The 21,779-nt window shown below is 35.8% G+C and overlaps 1 protein-coding gene across 1 annotated transcript in view; it reads right to left on the minus strand.

Annotated features, from left to right (window-relative positions):
- Window positions 1–6,140: 6,140 nt before the first annotated feature.
- Window positions 6,141–21,779, minus strand: part of LOC112034450 (uncharacterized) — a 30,482-nt gene continuing 14,843 nt past the window's right edge. Inside the window, 7 exon segments of the mRNA XM_065767539.1 lie at window positions 6,141–6,474; window positions 6,885–9,275; window positions 9,329–9,683; window positions 14,441–15,497; window positions 18,053–18,161; window positions 18,207–18,721; window positions 18,899–19,495. Of these exon segments, the coding sequence (XP_065623611.1) occupies window positions 6,435–6,474; window positions 6,885–9,275; window positions 9,329–9,683; window positions 14,441–15,497; window positions 18,053–18,161; window positions 18,207–18,721; window positions 18,899–19,495 (5,064 nt within the window). The 3' untranslated portion in view covers window positions 6,141–6,434.

Below are 21,779 nucleotides of genomic sequence, written 5' to 3' on the forward strand. Positions count from 1 at the left end.
GATGATTTTTGGGAAAGACCAACCCCAAAGTAAGCTGTCACCCTCGCATTTAATGCATTCACCTAACCCCCCTGACCGCATTAATGGGGAGATAACCCCTTAGCAGGGCAACGTTGGTCAGAGTGAACCACTTGAGTACTGATAAGGCCTCTGATGGGACGGACGGCCAGGAGAGAGGCAAATGGATGATCAACAGATGGAAGAAGGAGATAGGAAGATGAAGACTATATAAGAAAAGCAAGTAAAGTAAAGAAGGGGGGGGGGGGAAAAAAGAGAAGAAAAGGGGCTCCTCGGCCACGGGCCGAAGAGCATTCCCCCCTTTGTAAATGAATTCTAAGTGTTTCTTAATAAAAGAGAGTTCATGCTTGATGAACGACGGCCAGCGTCTAAACCTTTAACCCACTCTCTACAAATTTATTGTTTGGGCTTATTGGGCTGAAACTCATTTATATTCAGGGTTAATCCAAACTGAGTCCCTACAAGATATATTTAACAAATCTAACTACACGTGTCAATTATAAATTAATTTATGATATCAACAATAAAAATGGTGATACTAAAAATCATGATTCGGTTATATAGTTGCTGTACATGTCGCATATCATACAATGTAACAACCATGCATAACAAACGTCTAAGTTAGAGTCTATATATATATACACACACACAGACATATATATATATATATATATATCACAAGATTAATACAAATTATTATATAATTTTAAAATTCTAACCAAAATGAGAAGATAGTCCTAAACATTCTTAAAATGAGAAAAAAAAAAAGAAAAAAAAAAAGCTTTTTGTACCCGATTTTTATTTATTTATTTATAGTAAAAATGTATTTTATAGCCAATCAGATTGATATGTCAAACATGCATCAACATTATTCATGGCTTGGGTTTTGGGTTGACCTATTTTTCCACGAGTCATAAATATTTTTACCCAGACTTTTCTTTTCCTTTGGTTCCAAGCAAATCTAAATTTCAAGTCTAATTTTGTAAGGTCTATATATACTTGTGTACTAGTAATTAATTAGGAGCGCTAATGCCCTTCAATCATTAACTTTTATTCAAGAAAATTCTATAAGCATGATCCTTTTTCTTCAAGGAAATTATCAACTTCAAGATAACGGTCAAGGGTAATTGTTGGTGCACGCTACTTTTTGAAACACACCACACACGTGTGCACACAATTTTGTTATTGAACTTAAATGGTGTCTTCAATACACACGTTTTCAGTTAAAAACTAAATTGTGTATTTTGGGTGTAACAGGGCAATTATATTAGACGCTACCCATGGTGAAATGGATAATTTGATTATAAAATGCTGTCAAACTTTTGACTGTCTTTAATAACCCTGTTCACTTTCCCACCTATAGTATCTATTAAAAAGAAAAAAAAAAAACTAAAAACTAAAAAAATAATATAGAGATTATTTGACAATAAATGAAGAGAAGCCATTCAATTGCATTAAACCATTTATTAGCTGCGCACCTTTACTCCTTCTGAATGATATAGCAGTGGTTCTTTTTCCTTTGATCTTGCCTTATTGTCGTCGTCGATTACTATCTCAAGCTTCTCAGTGGCAATGGCATGTTGCTCACAACAATTCGCCATGGGTACCACAGTCGCAGCTTATTGATATAATTATATGAGTATAATGGGATTGTTGTGTCTGGCATTATCCTTTTTGTTGTTTAATAGATATATAAGGGAAAACAAATCGTGTTTAGGAAGAATGAGACTTTATCTTGATGAACTTCATTAAGGTAGCAAGTTTGGGAAAAGATAGACGCTTCTGAATTGGGTCCTGTACGTTTTATGACTTTAGCTTCTGGCAAATTTGGTTTGTCGTCTCTCTTTTCCCCAAAACTGGGAAGTTTGGTATCAATATACAAACTTTTGATATTCTTAAACGTAGTATTACTATCAGAGTGATAACAAAGATGATCACAAGGAAGCAAGAGCAGAGCAAGATACAGTGGAGCATAATCACAGTAAAGGCCAAAGTAATGCATAAACGACATCTATATGTATTTGAATGAAGAAACGGCATGTAGTTTAGTAACTTGTTTTCTGTTTTGAGTTGCATAAGTGTTCACATGTGGGAGAGTTAGTTTTTGTACGTGTGAGAGTTAGTTACTCTTCTGTTAGTTTCAGTTATTCAGTTAGAGTTAGTTTTCCTAGCTTAGATCAATCTATAAATAGTTTTGTACTCTCATTTTTCTCATTTCAATGAAATACATATCAATTCATTCAATCATTGATACTTAGTAACTTTATGTGAGCCATACTCTTATAGTGAGGCCTCCTCATAGTATTTTTTCTCTGTTTTCTAATAGTTTAGTTTCAAATTTTGAGTTCTGATCACATGCTAGCTTTTGTTTGACATACAATAACCTTGGTTGCATTAGTGGTGAATAGGGCCTATTTGGTAACGTTATTTGAGCAACAGTTTTCGTTGTTTAAATAATACAATACGTATTTCTACAATGCTTTTTTACTCACGTATTTCCATAATGCTTAAACAACGTTACTATAACAGTTTTACCAAATGGGCCCTAAAGTTTTCACTTATAGCAAAATCTGACTTCCTTTGAGATTAATCATAACCAAAAAAAAAAAAATCAAAATCTTTGCATATTTTAAATATTTATTAAATGGTTTTGGTTTTGTTCTTCTAAATGTTCTTTAAACTTTATCAGGTGATTCAGTGAAGGAGCCTATGCAAAAGTACATTACTGCGTCAAAAGCTTTTCTGCAGTACGTGGACAACATCTTCCTATCAACTGAGACAGGGGCTGAGCTGCTTAAGATGATCTAATTTAAACTCCACTCTGGCAATTTGATTGTGAAGAATAAACAGTTTGCTACATAAACAATGTGTGTTTAATAATGATGTAAAATTTGATAACCATATGTTTTCTTATCATCATCTCTTGTGGGATTTGGAATATCTATTTTCACTTACTATAGCAATCTAGCCTACCTAACCACTCACGTTTTACCTCCTCTCTTGTCATAATCATTCCGTTAATTAATTTTTTTTGGTTTACATTGTACAATGTTGTACACTTTTTACAAATGTATACAATGTAAAATTTACATTACTAGTACAATGTAGACCTATAAATATATACCCTAAACTTACAATGGGACTCCCTATTCAAGTGAAAGGAGTGAGCATTGATCTTGGGGTATTGAATAATTTACACACATAACTATGCATATTATTTATAGATAAAGTATTTATGTAATATTATTTAAGAACTAATATTTTCTCATACAATAAAAATATTTACATCAAGTTAATCTTTACATAATTCGAAATAATTTTTTTTAACAAGTATGTTTGTAAAGCATAAACTCTCTTATAAATACTTGTTAAAAAAATATATTTTTATTGTATGAGAAAAAAATTATTCTTTACAAACATACTTGTTAAAAAAAATTATTAATATTAATTTTTTTTTAATTGTATGAGAAAAAAAATTATTCTTTACAAACATACTCTTATATTGATGACAAACATACTTCTTTATTTTTTTTTTTTTTTTAACTCTCTTATATTGATGACAATTAATATTCTTTACATGTTTTGACAAAAATAATTTTTTATTAAATAAATTAGAAATTACATGGTTAGAGTACTAATAGTCTTAATAATTATGAAACAAATAAAAAGTTAATCAATTTAAATAATTTAAGTTATAAACAGTTTATACACATAAATAGTTTATGAGACCCCCTATGGTTTTGTTTTATGTGAAAATTTAAAGGGTTTTGCACTTTCGTGATACATTAAAAAACCTCCTTGAGGGGGGGGGGGGTGTCAAGAGTTACAAAATTAACAATTTATACAAAAAGAATACTAGAGGAGAGTTAAGTGTTACATTCAAAACTTTAAGTAATTTCATGTTTTATGGAGAAACCAAGGGGGATTGTCTCAACTTTTTCCTATCTTTGACTAGTAGAATAACATCGCTCATGTCATTTCTTGATGTTGTTCAAATGGCTAGGACTACGCAAAGAGACTCACTAAGTTTTATCTAGATTCTTTGATTGTTTTGTTAAAGAACCTTGTTAGAGACACTGAGAAAAGTACAAAAATATTGACTCCCTTTGACACTCGGTTCACTTGAATAGTTGAATCCCACCACAATGCAGAGCATTCACAATGCCTCTAGACTTTTCATTTGTTAAATCAAAGTAAATTGATAAATTTAAAAGGGGAAAAAGAAGGAAGAAGAAGAAAGAAAAAGAAAAGGTGGTAAGCTATTAACTAAACACAAACCTCTTACTCCTCCTACAATTTCTAATGAAAAAGATTTTTTTTTTTTTTTCAAATCATTTCTATCACACTACCCAATTGTTGACATGTTGACTTTTTTACTTTTTAACAAAAGCCTTATTATTTTAGTGAATGTTCTTATATATTTTGTGAAGACAAATGTATTAACCTATTCTTTATGATGTACTTTATGATATTTGAAAGATGTTTAAGAATAAAAATCAAATTTTATTGTAAATTTTCCATGTGTTGCAAACTAAATGATTAAATGCTAAAGCTTGAGTTCTATTCAAGAAGAGTAGTATTTCATGTTGATGCATATAGAAAAATAAGGTCTTCCAAGCTCATGGGCAACATAATCAGTCATTAAAGACCCGCATTAAGTGAAAAAACAATAACAGGGGAATTTATGAGTGAAATAGACAACTGTTGCCCAACAACTAACGACGACAATCATTAATGGTGTCATGACATTATAGAGCCATAACCACCCCATTAATAGGGTTTCCAACAAGCACTCAAAGGGCAAGTATATAATACACACCCACCAATATGGCCAAGGAATGGAATATATAGATCATTTCTCTCCTCAAATTTAACTTTAGCATCGGAGGCTTTAGGGTTATACCAAATTCCAATTACCTAAATATATAAACGATCCTAAAGTCATACTTCTGGAAAAAGGCTCTAGCAAGATACCAGTTATCATGACATAAGATCTTCTTACCATCACTGACCCCAAATTTTATAAATATTCTAACATCATCTCATAGACTTAGAATAGCTCTCCAGCCCCATCTGCAATCCTGTGGAAGCTTGACAATCCAAAAGCATTTGCCTTTTAGTAAACACTTACGCACCCAAACTACCAAATGCTCCCAATATGTTTCATAACGAAACAAAGCAGCTACATTCCAATCAGCAGTCTTTTTCAAGCCCAAGCCACCTTCTTTCATAGGTAAACAAACTTAGTCCCATGCTAGTGTGCTATGTTGATTCTTCCTTTGCTAGAAACATGTCCTTGCCATAGAAAGCAGTTGAAGCTTTGTTCTGATGCTTTAATAACCTTTCTAGGAAAAATGAAATAGATAGACCAAAACATTAGGATATTATATGAAAGGATAATTTTCTAGAGGACCAAGAAATGATCCTAGCCAGTAGCCATGATCTTGTCTAACAAAGGTTGGCAATCCTTCAAAGTCCTGTTTACAAAGAATTATAGGCAGGCCTAAATATCTAATAGGCAGTGGTCTCTTGTTTAATTGCTAAGTCTCAAGAATTTTAAGTTTCAAATCCTGAGGAACAATAGAGCAGAAAACCTCACTCTTGCTGGGTTAACAGCAAGACAAACAGTAGCTTTGAACTCTTCTAGACCTTCCTTTACCATGTGGATTGAAAGGAGATTGGCAGCAATCAAAATTAACAAGTTATCTGCATAGCTTAAGTGAGTAATCTTCAAATCTTTACACAGAGCATGAAACTTGAACAAGTTAGGTCCTTGGACTTTATTCTTTACAAATCTAGTGAAAGCTTACATTGTTAACACAAATAGATAAGGGAAGAGAGGATCCCCTTGCCTACGGCCTTTACCACCCTTACAGACCCCACCATACTACCATTTCAAGCGATAGGATACTTAAGATTGGTTATGCATTCCCTAACCCAAATCACAAATCTCAAAGGGATTCCAGCATCAATAAAGCACATTAAAATGAAGTTCTGGTTGACTAAATCATAAGCTTTCCAAAATTCTGCCTTTATGACACATCTAGCAGGACTAGAGCTTGTATGATAGCCTTTGACAAATTCATGAGTTAGAAAAGACATTCTCAGAAATATTCCAACCCTTTATGAATGCTGCTTGATTTGAATTAACCAGAATTTCAATGCAAGCTTTCAATCTGTTGGCAAGAAATGACACACTTGTAGATTACATTACAAAAACTACATCAAATGCTTAATGTATATCATGCATTTGAACAAGTTAACGCAAATGTCTTGGCTACAAATTTGCCATAAAACATTAACAAACCATAGATTAAGAAGCTCCTTCAGAATCTAAATGACATTATCTTCGAGTCCATGCATTTGAAAGCAGCTTGCAGCGCACTTCTACAGGGGCTATCTTTCCAGCATCATCTCTATTCCAAGGCATTTGAAATATCTTCTGGTTCTTTCAGTCTTCAACAATTAAGAAACAATAGGATAAAGAATTAATAAATTGTAGGAGATAAATATATCATGAAATTCAGTGCAGCTGAATTATATAGTAATTGCCCAGTGCAATCACATTTGCCTGAATGGCTTGAAACACTATGATAGCAATTGAAAAGATTTTCCAATTGATATGAGGAGGCATGCTAGACTATAATCCATTGCATGAATAAAAATGCACAATAACAAATGTATTCTCTTGAATGATTCTCTCAAAATCTCAACTACATATGAGTAACCAAAATGTGGATAAAATAGTCGAAAGTTTATATAATTTATAACCCTGATTGACATATGCATTCATAGTGCTCCTAATTGTGGAGAAAGAAACACTACTAATTTATTCACATGTAAGGAAAACCATGATGGGAACATACCTCTTCTTTAGGAGGTTATAGTGACGTTCATCATTCAAGTGGACTTGTTTGGACCTGTGAAAGTTGGGTGCTACAAAATTTGGACAGTCTCGAACATGCAAGTGTTCCATAAAAGGGCACTCCAATGAAGAATTTGCATCATAAAAATTAACAAGATGTGCTAGATTTTGCAGTGCTAATGTCTTCAGTCGAGGGAATGTAATTTTATCCAAAGTAATTCCACCATTTTTCTGAATAATTTCATCCAAGTCGGAGCAATCCTCTACCCAGAGCTCTTCCAATTTCGAAAAACCTTGAGACATGGTGGGCAAGAAGAGATATTTCAATTTGTTGCATTTAATGACAATCACAATTTTGACATTTCTGAAATCTGCAAGCTAAGCAGGGCCTTTCCATATGCTTGCTAGTTGAGATAGATTGTCCAATCTGAGTTCTTTTAATAGTTCCAAGTAATGACGTCCCTCTGGTAGCCCTTCAAAATAAAACACCTCCTTAATAGAATTCCCAGTTACTTTTAGTATTTCCTGATTATTCAAATTCTGTATTATGTTTGAATGCAGAAGTGAATTCTCAAGGAAAATACACTGTTGCACCTCCAAGAATTTAAGTTTTTCAAAGGATCCTAGTGGTAATTGGCCAACACATATCTGTTTCATAGATTCCATGTGGTGAATGTGTAATTCCTGCAATCTGGCAAACAATGGGTAATTTGGAATAACTTCTGCTAAGGGTATTAAGCATTGTACAGTGTGGCATTGCTCAACAAAGAGAGACTTCAATCCAAACAACCTTCCCTTCACATATGCTTCAAGGATGTTCATGAGTTCCGGGCACCCTGAATAGATAAGCATCTCTGCTTTCTCTGTCACAGCATCAAAGAACCAATCTGGTAAGGTGCTCATTGTAATGTCAATGAACAAGGTCCTTGTATGTGCCCTTTTCAATTTTGACAGGTGCACATTCATTAGCCTGCTGAATAAAAATCTGCTAATACATATGTCAAACTTCTTCCACTTTGGAATAAAGTTTACATTCCAAGGGAAGCAATTAACATCTTCTATGTCAATCTTCAAAATTGTTAGTTGAGGCAAGTTTATCAACTCTTCAAGGCTTGCATTCCTTTCTTCGTTGGTTCCCTCCACCCTGTGATTACCCCATTGGCAAAAGCTTCCTTGCAAGTATAACTCCTCCAACCCATTTAATCTTGATATTATATTTGGCGAGATAGTTTCGATATGGTTACAAGATGTCATATCTAACATCCTTAACTCAGCCAATTCTGTTAATTCACCTGGGAAGGTATTGATAAGAGATTTATTGAGGCTAAGTATTTCCAGCTTCTTCAGTCCTCCTAATATGGAAATAGCTTTTGACTTGGAACGATCCAAATATAAGGTGCAAAGGTTTTCTAGGAGTCTAATTGATGGTGGAAGTGACATTACCGGCAACCCGCTTATATCCAACACCTTAAAGGTATTCATTCTATTAAAAAACCCACTTGGGATTTCTATCAAGTTTCTATTTTCCTGCAACAACAAGGTTTGGAGTTTTGGGCATACCGGCTCATCAGGAAGTCTTTTGATATCATTGAACATAACCGAGACAGCGGTGTAGCTTTCAAAATGAGTGTCATGACGTGGCCACTCTTCTAAAGCAGAACCAGCTTGTGCCATAAAATTGAAAAGCTCCTCATCTCCTGATGATGATATCAATTTGGTTGTATCACGTACAACATCATGCATCTTTACAAATCCATCCTCATCACACTTTAACAACAATCCTGAGTCAATGAGATTTTTGGTGAAGGTATTAGCATCTCCTCTTGCTTCATCCAATGTGTCAACATTATGAAACAAGCGTAGCCCCATTCCATCCCTTGCCAAAACTTCCTTGCTGATATGGTGATCTTCTGGAAAGAGACAACACATCAAGAAGCATGCCCTGGCTTCCCGATCTTTCAAAAAATCATAGCTCAACTTAATGCACTCGGTAACTTTTTCCTGATGATCAGGGTTTGGAGATACTGACCTTTTAAGTCGCCTCGCCGCCTTTTTCCATTCTTCCTCATCTTTGTCATCCAGAGCCCTTGCCACTGTTACGAGTGCTAAGGGAAGGCCCTGATATTCCCCGGCAACCTCGCGAGCCACAGCTTCAAATTCAGTGGAGTCAAGATCAGTGCCTGCTGTCTTTATGAATAGATCCCAAGAATCCTCCGTGGATAAGATGTTGAGATGGATCCAATTTTCTTTGCATCCCATGGAATGGCAAACATGTTCTCGTCTTGTAGTGAGTAAGATCTTCGATTCGCAAGCCTCAAGGTCGTGGTCGAACGGAATTCCGATGCTGGATAGCTCAATCCTTTCCCAAACATCGTCCAAAATTATAAGAATTCTTTTTTTTTGCCATTATTTTTGCCCTCAGTTCATTTGCTTTCCCTTCGTCACTCTTTTCCAAAAAGTTCTCTCCTTTTGTCTTCGTCACTCTTCTTTTTCAAAAAGAGTTCTAGACCGTCCGCAATGGAAATCTGAATTTTTTTGAGATTCACAATCTGCGACACGCTGGCCATCACCACACGATGGAAGAGACCTTCAGTCATGACCTTTTCCGCAACTTGTTTCACCATTGTGGTCTTGCCCACACCGCCCATCCCGTGAACCCCGACAATGTTGATGTTGTTGTTGTCATCTTTCAGAGCTTTCAAGATCTCTTCCATAGCATTTTGGGTGGATTGAAATGACTGGCCGGTGCTGGTGCAGCAGGTTCCGGAATTGGAGGGGGTGGTGCAGGCAGAGACACACTCTCAAAATTCTTTTATTTACAAATGACACCCATCTCTCCGGCAATACTAACAGCTTTCTTGCTCAAATTGTAGCGTGAAAGCCAATCAGGAGAACAACAAGCGTAGGCGCATCTCTGGTTCGCTCGGACTTCATTCTCCAGATTTTGCGCCTCAGTGGCTTTATTATTGGCTCTTCGTAGCCAGTCTTGGACTTCACTTTTTATTCTTTACGTCCGTCACCACAGCGTTCAGGGTTTGTGCTTGATCTCTGAATTTGTTTATGTTTTCCGTGTACTGAACTAGGAAATCAATCTCTTGTAGAAGTGGACAACAAAAGCACTCTAGCGCGTGGTCTGCTGAAAGATGCAAACTCCATGGTGGCTCCGAGATAGCGTTTCTTTTTTCTTCTTCTTCTTTTTTGCTGTTTTGGTTTAGAATCTAAGAAAGTGTATAAAGAAGAGAGCACTCCTCTTAAACTAAACTAGTAAGTTGCCGGGTGATGCACAAATAGTGTTGTAATTTTTTTGCAATATGATTTTAGGGAATAATATACACACATTATAGCATATCACTTACTATAAAAACTTAACTATAACATTTAAAAAAAAAAAAAAAAAAAAAAAAAAAAGAAAAAAAGAGGTGTCACTTGCTATAAGAACTTAACTTTTTTTGGGCACAGTCTCAAGTTAATACCATCACTAAAATTACTACTTTCCAACATTTTTTTTTTCAGGATTTCACATTACTTGAACTGAAAAAAACCCCACATTCTCTCTAAACTGCAAACAACACATACTCTCACATCTAGCAACACATGAAATGCCCCAACAAATTGGAAACTTTATGTAGGTAAAGCATCAAGGTAAGGAGTAGCATCTTTAATGTGCCCTGATATCTAAAGACAAAGATGAGTAAAGAGGACTGAGTTGCTTGATCAGAGTTGGAATGTATGTAGTCTAATTTAAATTTAACTTGCATATGTAAGAGGTTTGTGATGTTCCTCTATAGTTTCCATATGTTATTTTTTTTGGAAGTAGAGGAGACATTTGGGTTTGTCAATAGTCCGCCTGTGGACGTAGAGCTAGTTTTTAATTGGGATTTTGATGGTTTGTACTTAACAGGCGCTGTCCTGATGACGCTATTTCTGTTTAGCTTTTAATTTCAGAATCCTTTTTACCAAAAAAAGAAAAAGAAAATGGGTTTTTTTTTTTTTTTTTTTTTTGGGTCCTACCAGTGAAAAACCCATTTGGATGTGTATTTTGTTCTCAGTTTCCGGATACAATCCAAGATTGTAAAAATGAGAACAAGATTTTGGCATTTTCAGATTCAGCAAAAATGAGTTTAGTGGCATTTTGTTAAAATAATCAAACTCAGTGTCCCTTCTTCTCCCATCTCTCTCTCATCTGATTATAGCCGTTGCCTCCCATCGGTCGCCTTAGATCACCATGTTTCGTCCTAACAACTAATCTCATATACGGTTTTCTCTCAGTTTGGAATCTTTGTTCCTGTAACACCAAGGTTTGAATTTGAATTTGAATTTGCTCTCTTTACTTTATCTATGTGTTTTTGTGCCTACATTTTCCTAGTAGGCAGTAGCCAAAATAAAGAATCAAGGTTTCTCATGCATGCACTTGTTTTCTTCTTTACAATTGTTTAAAGTATTAATAAATCCATCATAGGAAAAGGCAAAGGGAGTTCAATTATATTTTGTGTTTGATTTTCTTGATTTTTTTATATTTTTTATTTTTTTTTATCTTGGTATTTTAAACTGGTGGATTGTAATTTTTGGGGAAAATAGGCATTTGCCCCTAATTTACAAACTATGCAGTAAAATGTCTCAGTTTTGAAACTATTTTGCAAAATGTTCCTATTTTTGAAACTCGATTTTAACAAAATCGAGTTACAAGTGGAATTCAACATTAGCAATATCAAGTTCTATGCATATTTTGCTATTTAAATTTTTTTGAAAATTTAAGTGAAACTCAATATTAGCAATGTCAACTTCCACTTATAAATATACATAGAACTTGATTTTGAGGATATCGAGTTTTACATAGAACTCAATTTTGTTAAAATTGAGCTTAAAAAATAAGGTATTTCGCTAGATAATTTCAAAATAGGGACATTTTTCCTGCATAGTTAGTAAATTATGGACAAATGTCCATTTTCCCAGAAATTTTGTTGTGGGTATTTTTTAAATGCTCATAAAAGTAAGTTCTATTGAAATTTCATGTGAAAGTCAAGCTTTGCTTGAATGTTACATTAGCATTTTTTTTAAGAGCATGTACTTTTTAAAGAGCTATTCAAAAGTGGATTCTATAAAATTAGACTTCTTATTTTCTTTTGTTTTTGTCCTAGTGCCTTCTAATTTAAGGCTTAGAAAAGCAGTATGTTAGAATTTGGTAGTGAGATATCTATACTTCATCAAACATAAGAAAAAGAAATAAATATCATATGCATGATGAAATTATAAATACTAAAAGAGCTATATATAAACTATAATTCTAATATAAATTATACAATCACTTGCCTGGTGCATACAAAAAACCAAGAGCCCTTTTACAGTTCTTGTAATTGGTTTATAGGAATTATATACAAACTATAATTCTTATATGCTCTGTATTCATTTTGTGGTGTGTTGAGCCTTAATTTTCTAGTGATAGAAACTTTTTCCTACAAGTTTTAGCACAACTAGGCTTTCCCATGTTGAAGGTATTCTTTTGTACTAGTGGCGTAGCCAAGAGAGTTTCCCCAAAAAGGAAACAAGTATTATTAAGGAAAGTACAGGGAACTAGCAATAATGTATTGACTGACCACTTCTATGTTTCTAAATATATACATTGTTTTATGAAAGTTCAAAAAGGGTATAAAATACCTTTCAACGTTTAGACCCCAAATTACAAAAATACCAATTCAAGCTTTATATCAAACAATTAATGTGCGGAATATGATAACAAGCTTATAACAGAATTGATAGAACAATCTAAGCCAAATATAAACACATCCACAGCAGTAAATATAAGGCAAAGGTAAAGGGAAAGAAGATGCAAATACACGGACAACACACGATGTGTTATCGAAGAGGAAACCGAAGTCCTCGGCGTAAAACCTCTCCGCCGCCCTCCAAGCGGTCAAATAATCCACTAAAGAATGTAGTTGGGATACATGAACAGCAGAAGACCCTCCAAGCTTAATCTACCCAAGTACCTAAGCCCTCCAAGCTTCTTGCTCCAACGAGGTTACGCCGAACCTATTTCTTCTTTAGCTTCCCGGATTCCGCTACTTGACCATAGCATCAACCAATGTATATTGGTTCCTTTCAAACCTGCTTCCCAAAGCACCAAATGGACCTTCTCACAGACGTGGGTGTGGTGAGACAAGGGTTTGGTAAATGACCTCTCAAGGGTATAACAATGGAGAGGAAGAGAGTAGAGGAATTTGTAGAGTCTCTTTAGATGAAGATTGGGGATGAATCAATCTTGTATTTCTCTAGGGTTTTCTCTCACAAAATTCTCTCTGGAAGCTCTCTCAATATGATGGGTATAAGGGTGTATATATAGTAGGGTGAGAAGGGAATGCAAAACGTCAGTTTTTGCCAAACAGGGCAAGTTGGCGACTTGATCTCGCGGCTTGGCCAAGTCGCGAAATCAAGTCGCGACGTAACGGCCTGGCCAGACTGGAACTTTTGTCCTGTAGCGTGACAGCTGGCGCGACCCTTCAGCTTCCCAGTGTGCCTCTCACGTGACTGCCTTTCGCGGCTTGCCAGTCGCGAACCACCCGCGAGTCCTAGTCGCGAGACTCTGTTTTTCTTGCACACTCTTGAGCTTTTCTTCACATCTTCTCACACACTACCCTTACAATTTTTCCACCTAAATACAGGGTTACTAAGTGCTAAATTACAAGCAAATTGGTCACGGAATAAAGCCAATTAGATGGTTGATTAAATTCAACCTTACAATCTCCCCCTTTGGCTATTCCGTGACAAAACCCTACAACAGACTCTAGACTTAAACGTGAGTTGGGAACAGTTGGAAAACTCACTCACACCTAACTCTAGATTCTGAAAAGCTCTTGAACATATGAATAAGTAACTCCTGAAACACAATAACATAGCAATATCATTGTACGCAGAAAACTTAATATGCATATGGAGCAAAATAAGCATGATCAAGCAAAAATGAACATAGGCATAAAAGCAATAATTCATGGCAAGATCAACACCAGTAGTCACTTAAGCAAAAGTGATTACTATGTTCATTCACACAAGGAATGAACATCCGGACATGCAAAAATGATAAACTCAATTGAAGAGAATCATTTGCAAGTCCAACACTCAACCAATGCATACAAACATATATGCATCTAGGAACAATCCTACAAGGGCACAAGAGTGTTGTACTTAGGGTAATGCAAAGCATTAACAAGTACCAAAACACAAAGCACAAAGGCTGCATAAGCAAAGTTTTTGCAAATACATGGCACAAACCATACAAGCCTACAATCATGCAAAAGTGCTAGAAACAACCCTCAAAGCTTACAAAAGCAACAATGGGTACAAAAGACAAACAAACAATGCTAAAAACTGAATAACATCATACTATATAAGTAAACCCCAAAGATTCACAAGTGTACCAAACTTAAGGCACAGATATTTAAAACAAACAAAATGTATCACACTTAAAGAAAACACATAACATAATTAAACTCCCCCTCAAGAGCTGCCCCAAAAGTTCTCCCCCTTTTTGACCGGAATGGCCAAAGAGTCAGTGATCCTGGCTGGTATGAATGCTATCAAACTTTGCAGAGAGTACATCAAGCTGGTCCTGCATTGCTGTCATCCTCTCTGTCTGTTGATTCTGAACATCACGGATAGTATCAAGTCTCTCCAGAATGATCTGAAGGGTATCAGGAGGAACAGATGATGAGGTAGAGGGTCTGCTCCTTTTGACTCTTACTCTAGGTGTGGAAACTGGTCCTGCTCCTTCTGCTTCAGTCTCCATAGGATCTCCTTCTTCATGGACACCCTCTTCTTCTTCTCCTGGAAGACGACTCTGGATCCGTACTAGAGTAAATTTGTTGATGGCTGATAGAGGAGGCATGGGACTGATATCTTGTGGGATTACCACCCCCTTTTCTTTGAAAATTCTCATGAGAAGGCTTGGAAACACCAGCTTGGGCCTCGAGGTGGTTTTAGTTTCATCCACTATAGTGTCAAAAATGTGGGAACTGATGTCAATAAAAGTATTTTCCTTAAGATCCATAAGAAAGATGGCTCTGGCATTCGTCAATGTAGTCATTTTCCTTATAGGGTACAGATTGTACATCATAATTGTTGTTAAACACCTCATGTCTTTGGGAAAGTCAGAAGTGTTGAGACATCTCCTTTCTAAAACTCCACCAATCTTTTTCTGGACAGTTTCCAGAGAGACCATTCTGTCCTTGTAGTTTGTAAATTCATAATCTTCTAAACCCTCCAGTCCCAAAACCTTATCAATGTCATGAGCATCTAAGGTAAACTCCTTTTTCCTCACCCAACAACTCAACTCTTCCTCCCTTATCACAGCATTGGCATAGAATTCTCTGATAAGAGGTTCACACACTAAAGGTAAGTCACCCAGAAGTTTCTCCCAGCCTCTTCCTTCAAAGCATTGTGGAATGAATGTATCCCTCAAGTCATGCAAATCCACAAATCTCTCCTGGATAATTGTTCCTTTTACAAAGGAATCTCTGTATCTCTCAAAATGTTTGACTGATCTAAACAGGTTGCTATCCATTTTTAATCTCTTATCAGCCTTCTTAGCAGGAGTCTTCTTCTTAGAGGATGTGGAAGCCATCTGTAAACACTCAGAAAAGTTCACAACAAGGGCACAAGACAATATATGGAAATATACTCAAATTAGTAACCATGTAATTATCAGGAAGAACAGAGTATTGAGCAACAACACAAACCAAGAATAGATGATGACAGAGAAACAAGATATAACATAGTAATCACAGATTAACCAAGTTCAATCTGTAAAGATGAAATTTTCATACAAACAGATGAAAACAGCTATCACTGAGATGCAACCAACAGAACATGGAATGTGCAAGTTAATCCCTAGAAGCAGGATCATGCTCAAGATGTGTAAATACACACACAGAATAGATTGAACCACATAACCAAGGTCACACACACGACAGGCACACATTACATTTGAGAAAACATCACATAGCATCCAACAAACTATATACCCAAAGGATATACCCATAGAAAATTACCAAAAAAGAACAAACCACACCATCAAAACACCAATTTTAAGCATAAAAGATCAGAATACCCACATAGCAATCCAAACAGTAAAACACAGAGATTCAAGAGTATTTTTCATAAAACATGAAAATGGAGTAAAGAACAAGAAAGCCCATACCTTTTCCTTGAAGATTTGTGCAGAGATGATGCAGAAATGAAGGATTTTTCAGTGATATTCGAAAGCTTTGAGAGAGAGAGTGAAGAAGGTAATGAACAGTTGCTGAAAATCGAGGGAAAATTGAAAAACAATTTTTAAACTGTCTTCAAAAATGCAAAACACGCGTTTTTTGCGACTTATCCAAGTCGCCAGTAAGTTGCTAGATCAAGCCGCGAAACACTGTGAAGGTAAGATTCTAGAAAAATCTTCTAAGTGTTTTTCGCGATTGGAAGGTTTAGCCGCGAAGGAGTCGCGAGCTGAGCTACGAAAATCTCTGAGTAAACCTCACGATTGAACCTTCCACCCGCGAACAAGTTGCCAAAATGAGCCGCGAAAAGAGCAAAACACAAATTTTTCAAAAATTTTCTAAGTATTTTTCGCGACTAGAGTGCTGACTCGCCAGTAAGTCGTGAAAATCTCTGATTGAGCTCGCGACTAGGGCTTACGACTGTGCTGACCCGCGACTTAGTCGCCAAAACAGGGCAACACTGTTTTTGAGAAAATTTTACAATTTTGTAAAAGCAAAGTACTTTCCAAAAACACAAAAAAAACACTCAAAAATCTTTTTGTGTTTGTCCACTAAGATTGAACATGTGAAAACACGTTTAAAAAAGTACAATCACACAAATGAATATGGCATTTGTTGAACATAGACTAGTGTGATGTGTGTGGATATCAAAAATGAGATAGTTCTTAGTCCAATGTGAAGCTTCAATGATCAATTCAATCAAGGCATACACAACTAGCACTAGATAATGTGACCTATCTCAATTATAGAAACATGCATATATGACCTCCCACAAGTACTTGATAACAATTCTTTGAAGCTTTTCATTTGGTTCCATATTCAACATATCGTTTGCAACATTTGAGCAAAGAGAATTTCATTATGAGATAGATGCCTGAAATTTTTGATATTTCAATTGATGAATTAGCCTTTGGCTTTTTGAGCATCACACATTTTATTTTGGTCGCTTTCCCTTTTTCCAAGTCAAATACTAGTGTGTGCGACAGGCTTTTGCAGCTCTATATCTCTTTTCATTTGGAGATTTACATTTAGAGAGCTCTTTTAAAGCATAAAAATAAAAGGTGGGAAGATATATAGGCATGAGTCTATGCATGTCTCAAGATCAACAAAACCATTCACTAATTATTCATGACAAGGTTGAAGATCTATTTACAACAATCACATAGATTTCAGAATTTCTTCCACAAAGATATGAGTGCATGAGAGACAAGCTAAGCTCGTTAAATGTACAAAGCCATAAGTACAAAGGTACAGGCAAAACATGCTTGGAGACAAAACTCAACAAAGTGATCAAACTTTTTGGTTTTTTAACTTTTTATGTGTTTTTTGGATTTTTGACACAAAAACAGTAGAAGAAAGATCAAAAGCAAAAAGAATAAAAGCATTTTAAACACAAACAAACCACAAATTAAATAAATGCTCAAAAACACAAAGCAACTAACCAATCTTATCCACAAATCATAGGAAGAATTGATGCATGGACATGTTATAATACTTATGCATGAGTACCTTTTGTCACCCACACGTCACGTGCGTTTGGGGTGATATCCTTGATGGATCGGGTACGAGAGTTAGGACTTTCAAACCTCCTGTTGAAGCTCTCCAAGCAGGTGGTGAAGGCACCGATCATCTTCATCACGTCCGTCATTCCTAGATCATTGTTTTGACTTCTTGATTTCTCACCACCCCAAGACCTCTTGTCATTCCTTCTTCCTCGTGACCGAGGTGAGCTTCCATTGTTGTCTGCTCTCAGCTTTTGACAGTTGGGTCTAGTATGCCCTCGTAGTCCGCAATAGTGACACACATACTCAGTTCTAGGACCCCATTGTGGTCTTGGGAGAGATCTTGCTCTAGTTTCGTATCTGCCCATAGATTGATTTCGGGGCTTATTCACCATCCGTTGCTCACTCACATTCTCCTTCTCAGCCTTAACATTCTCAGGGATGGTTTCTTCTACAGTAGGCTCTTTGGCCTTCATAAATTTCACTTCTTTGATAGTTTTGGCTGATGAGCTACTTTCTCTGGTATACCCCACTCCAGACTTATCTGAAAAATGTTTTTAAGACGAGATAACATCTTCCAGCTTTCTAGAGGAAACCCTTTCAATCTTGGCTTGCGCTTGCACCATTTCTTGCTCAAGGAATCTTACTTTGGTGTAAGCTTCCGATAACTCCCCATTTAGTGTCTCAATCTCGCATTTAGCCTCTTTATATCTAGCCAGTAAACTTTTGTAGTCCTTTTCAGCCCTTTTCATCTTCTTTACCGCCGTCTTTGCAACCCTTGCATACTCACCTGATCTCTCAAGAAGTAAAGTGTAATTCTCTTGAATACTCAAAGTACCTTCATCCTCTTCAGCTTCAGATTCCTCTACAACTCCAATAGATTCCAAATCAGAATGTTCACCAAGCTCCTTCACAAGTGTATCCAAGTCATCTGAGGATTCCACATGAGCGATGGTCATGAATGCGGAGAAATTTCCTTCTCTATCACAGCTCTCGTCAGAATCAGAATTTGATGAGTCCGAATCACTTAAAGTGGTGGCATACACCTTTCCCTTCGACTTCAAGTAGTTTGGACATTCCTTTTTAAAATGCCCGTGCCCATTACATTCAAAACATGTAATTCCTTGTGAGGATTGGGAATCTTTACCATCTTTTCTTCGGAAGTCTTTCTTCTCTTTTTCGGCACTCTAGAATTTTCTTTTGTCACCAAATTTTCCACTATTCTTGAGCTTTAGGAATTTCCGAAAGTTTTTTACAAGATACGCCACATCATTATCTATTGTATCCTCTTCCGAAGATTCATGAGACCCTATCCTCTTATCAATTGTCTTAAGAGCAAAGGATTTGCTCTTCTTTGCTGAAGGAAGAGACAACTCATATGTATGTAGAGAACCGACCAGCTCCTGAACCTTGATTTCATTAAGATCTTTGCTCTCTTCAATGGTTGTAACTTTAGCACGAAAACTTTCTGGTAGTGACCGAAGGATCTTCCTTACAACTTTAGACTCTTCCGTCTTTTCCCCCAAATTAAATTTTTCAATGACCACCTCGTTTAGTTTACTATAGAAAGAGTCAAAAGACTCATCCTCATCCATCTTTAGCTGCTCAAAGCGAGTGGTCAACATTTGAAGTTTAGTGTCTTTCACCTTCTTGGTTCCTTCATATGTCGTCTCCAGAATCTCCCATGCTTCCTTAGCAATGGAGATGTGAGAAATCCGGTGGAATTCTTCTGGAGAAACACCGCAGAAGATAGCATTCAATGCCTTGCTATTTGCATTTGCTGCTGCAAGAGCATCCTTATCCCAATTTGCCTTAGGAGCCTCCGGTTTAGTCCAACCTATATCAACTGCATCCTACACAGTCTCATCCATAGAACACAAAAACGCCTTCATTCGAACTTTCCAAAATGCATAATTATTACCATCAAAAAATGGTGGAACATTGAGAGATTGAGACCTATCCATCTCACCAAGGGGTCAAGGATCACACTCAGGTATTAAAACCACAACAAGTGCACCCGCTCTGATACCAATTGAAAGTTCAAAAAGGGTATAAAACACCTTTCAACGTTTAGACCCCAAATTACAAAAATAACAATTCAAGCTTTGTATCAAACAATTAATGTGCGAAATATGATAATAAACTTATAACAGATTGATAGAACAATCTAAGCCAAATATAAACACATCCACAGCAGTAAATATAAAGTAAAGGTAAAGGGAAAGAAGATGCAAATACACGGACAACACACGATGTGTTATCGAAGAGGAAACCGAAGTCCTCGGCGTAAAACCTCTCCGCCGCCCTCCAAGCGGTCAAATAATCCACTAAAGAATGTAGTTGGGATACATGAACAGCAGAAGACCCTCCAAGCTTCTTGCTCCAATGAGGTTACGCCGAACCTATTTCTTCTCTAGCTTCCCGGATTCCGCTACTTGACCATAGCATCAACCTTCAGCTTTCCAGTGTGCCTCTCACGTGCCTGCCTTTCGCGGCTTGCCAGTTGCGAACCACCCGCGAGTCCTAGTCGCAAGACTCTGTTTTTCTTGCACACTCTTGAGCTTTTCTTCACATCTTCTCACACACTACCCTTACAATTTTTCCACCTAAATACAGGGTTACTAAGTGCTAAATTACAAGCAAATTGGTTACGGAATAAAGCCAATTAAATGGTTGATTAAATTCAACCTTACATTTTATAATGGAGGAGAAGAATAATTCTAGGACAAATTATTTTCACACCTAATTTCACAATTAGTTAGCTTGTATATCATTGTGAATGGTGAACATTTTCTATACGCTACACATCAAGACAAGTTTGGAGAGAAAATTTTCAAACTCTTCCTATATATTTTTATTGAATGTGAATTTTGAAATTATAATCGTTGGATGGCATATTTTGTATATTCTTTACACGCATAAAAAATTTAATTCAAATTAGATTTTTTTTTACTATTTGATCAATAAACATATTTTTTATGAAATATTTTAGATCACAAAATATGAAATTTAAACATTTGATTGATGATATAGTTATCAATCTTTAATTTTCTTGAAATTTTTCAAAACTCACGTCTAATAAAAAAATATTTGAAAAGTTTGAACGGTTTTTTTTCAAATTAATTTAGAGAAAAAAAATTTCCTAATAAATACACTACTTTTTATAGATTATTCACAATCATTCAAGTCACTAAATTGTAAAATTGGATGCTTAAAACTTAAAAGGAGGAGAGAGAGGTATTTATATTTTATACGATGAAGTCGACAAAAGAACGGTCATGGCAAGAGTTTTTAGTCATTTTGTGAATAAAAACAAAAGCCAATCCCTGTCTTGCACGTGTCTAATGGTATTTTTGGGAAGTTACGGCTAGCTGTCAGTCATGTAGGAACGAAACCACAACAGCTAATAAACGTCACTATAGGTCTTTAAAATGTTACTATAGACTTCTTAAAAATGCCACTATAGAAATTAACTCGATTTTGAGAAAATTGAGTTTCAAAAAATAAGCATTTCTCTAATTAGTTTGAGAAATGGGGCAAAATGCTACTTCGTTTTCGCAAAAAGGGCATTTGCCCGTTTTCTCCTAAAAAAAAATTGTTCCAAATTTAAACATTTAGGGAATGTTTGGATTTTTGATTTCCATAACTCAATTCTCAGTTTTCATAACTCATAACTCAAAAATGGTGGGATTCATAGCAAAAAGGTTGTTTGGCAAACGATAACTCAGTTTCCATAACTCTGTTTCCATCATTCAATTCTCTGATTTTTGAGTTACGAGTAATGGAAACTAAAAACACATTTTGGCTGTTTTCAGTTTTCATAACTTATAACTCAATGGCAATATTATAATTAAACGCACATAGGGGACCCACAAACAGTGCTCAGCCGCACCTTTTGACCACTTTTGACTCTTTTTTTTCCCCCTTTCTTCTCCTGGTTGGCTGTGCGGTTCTTTTTTTTTTTTTTTTTTTTTTTTTTTTTTTTTTTTTTTTTTTTTTTCCACTAGTTCGGTCTTCATGTTCTGGGTTTTATTTTTATTTTTTTCACTAGGTCAGTGAGTTTGGGTACTAAAAAAAAGCTGCACTGGGTGACAGGTATGAGGCCCACAAATAGTGTGAAAAATATTAAATTATGGA

This window comes from Quercus suber, unplaced genomic scaffold (assembly GCF_002906115.3).
Source record: "Quercus suber isolate HL8 unplaced genomic scaffold, Cork oak 2.0 scaffold_820, whole genome shotgun sequence".
Classification (NCBI taxonomy): Eukaryota; Viridiplantae; Streptophyta; class Magnoliopsida; order Fagales; family Fagaceae; genus Quercus; species Quercus suber.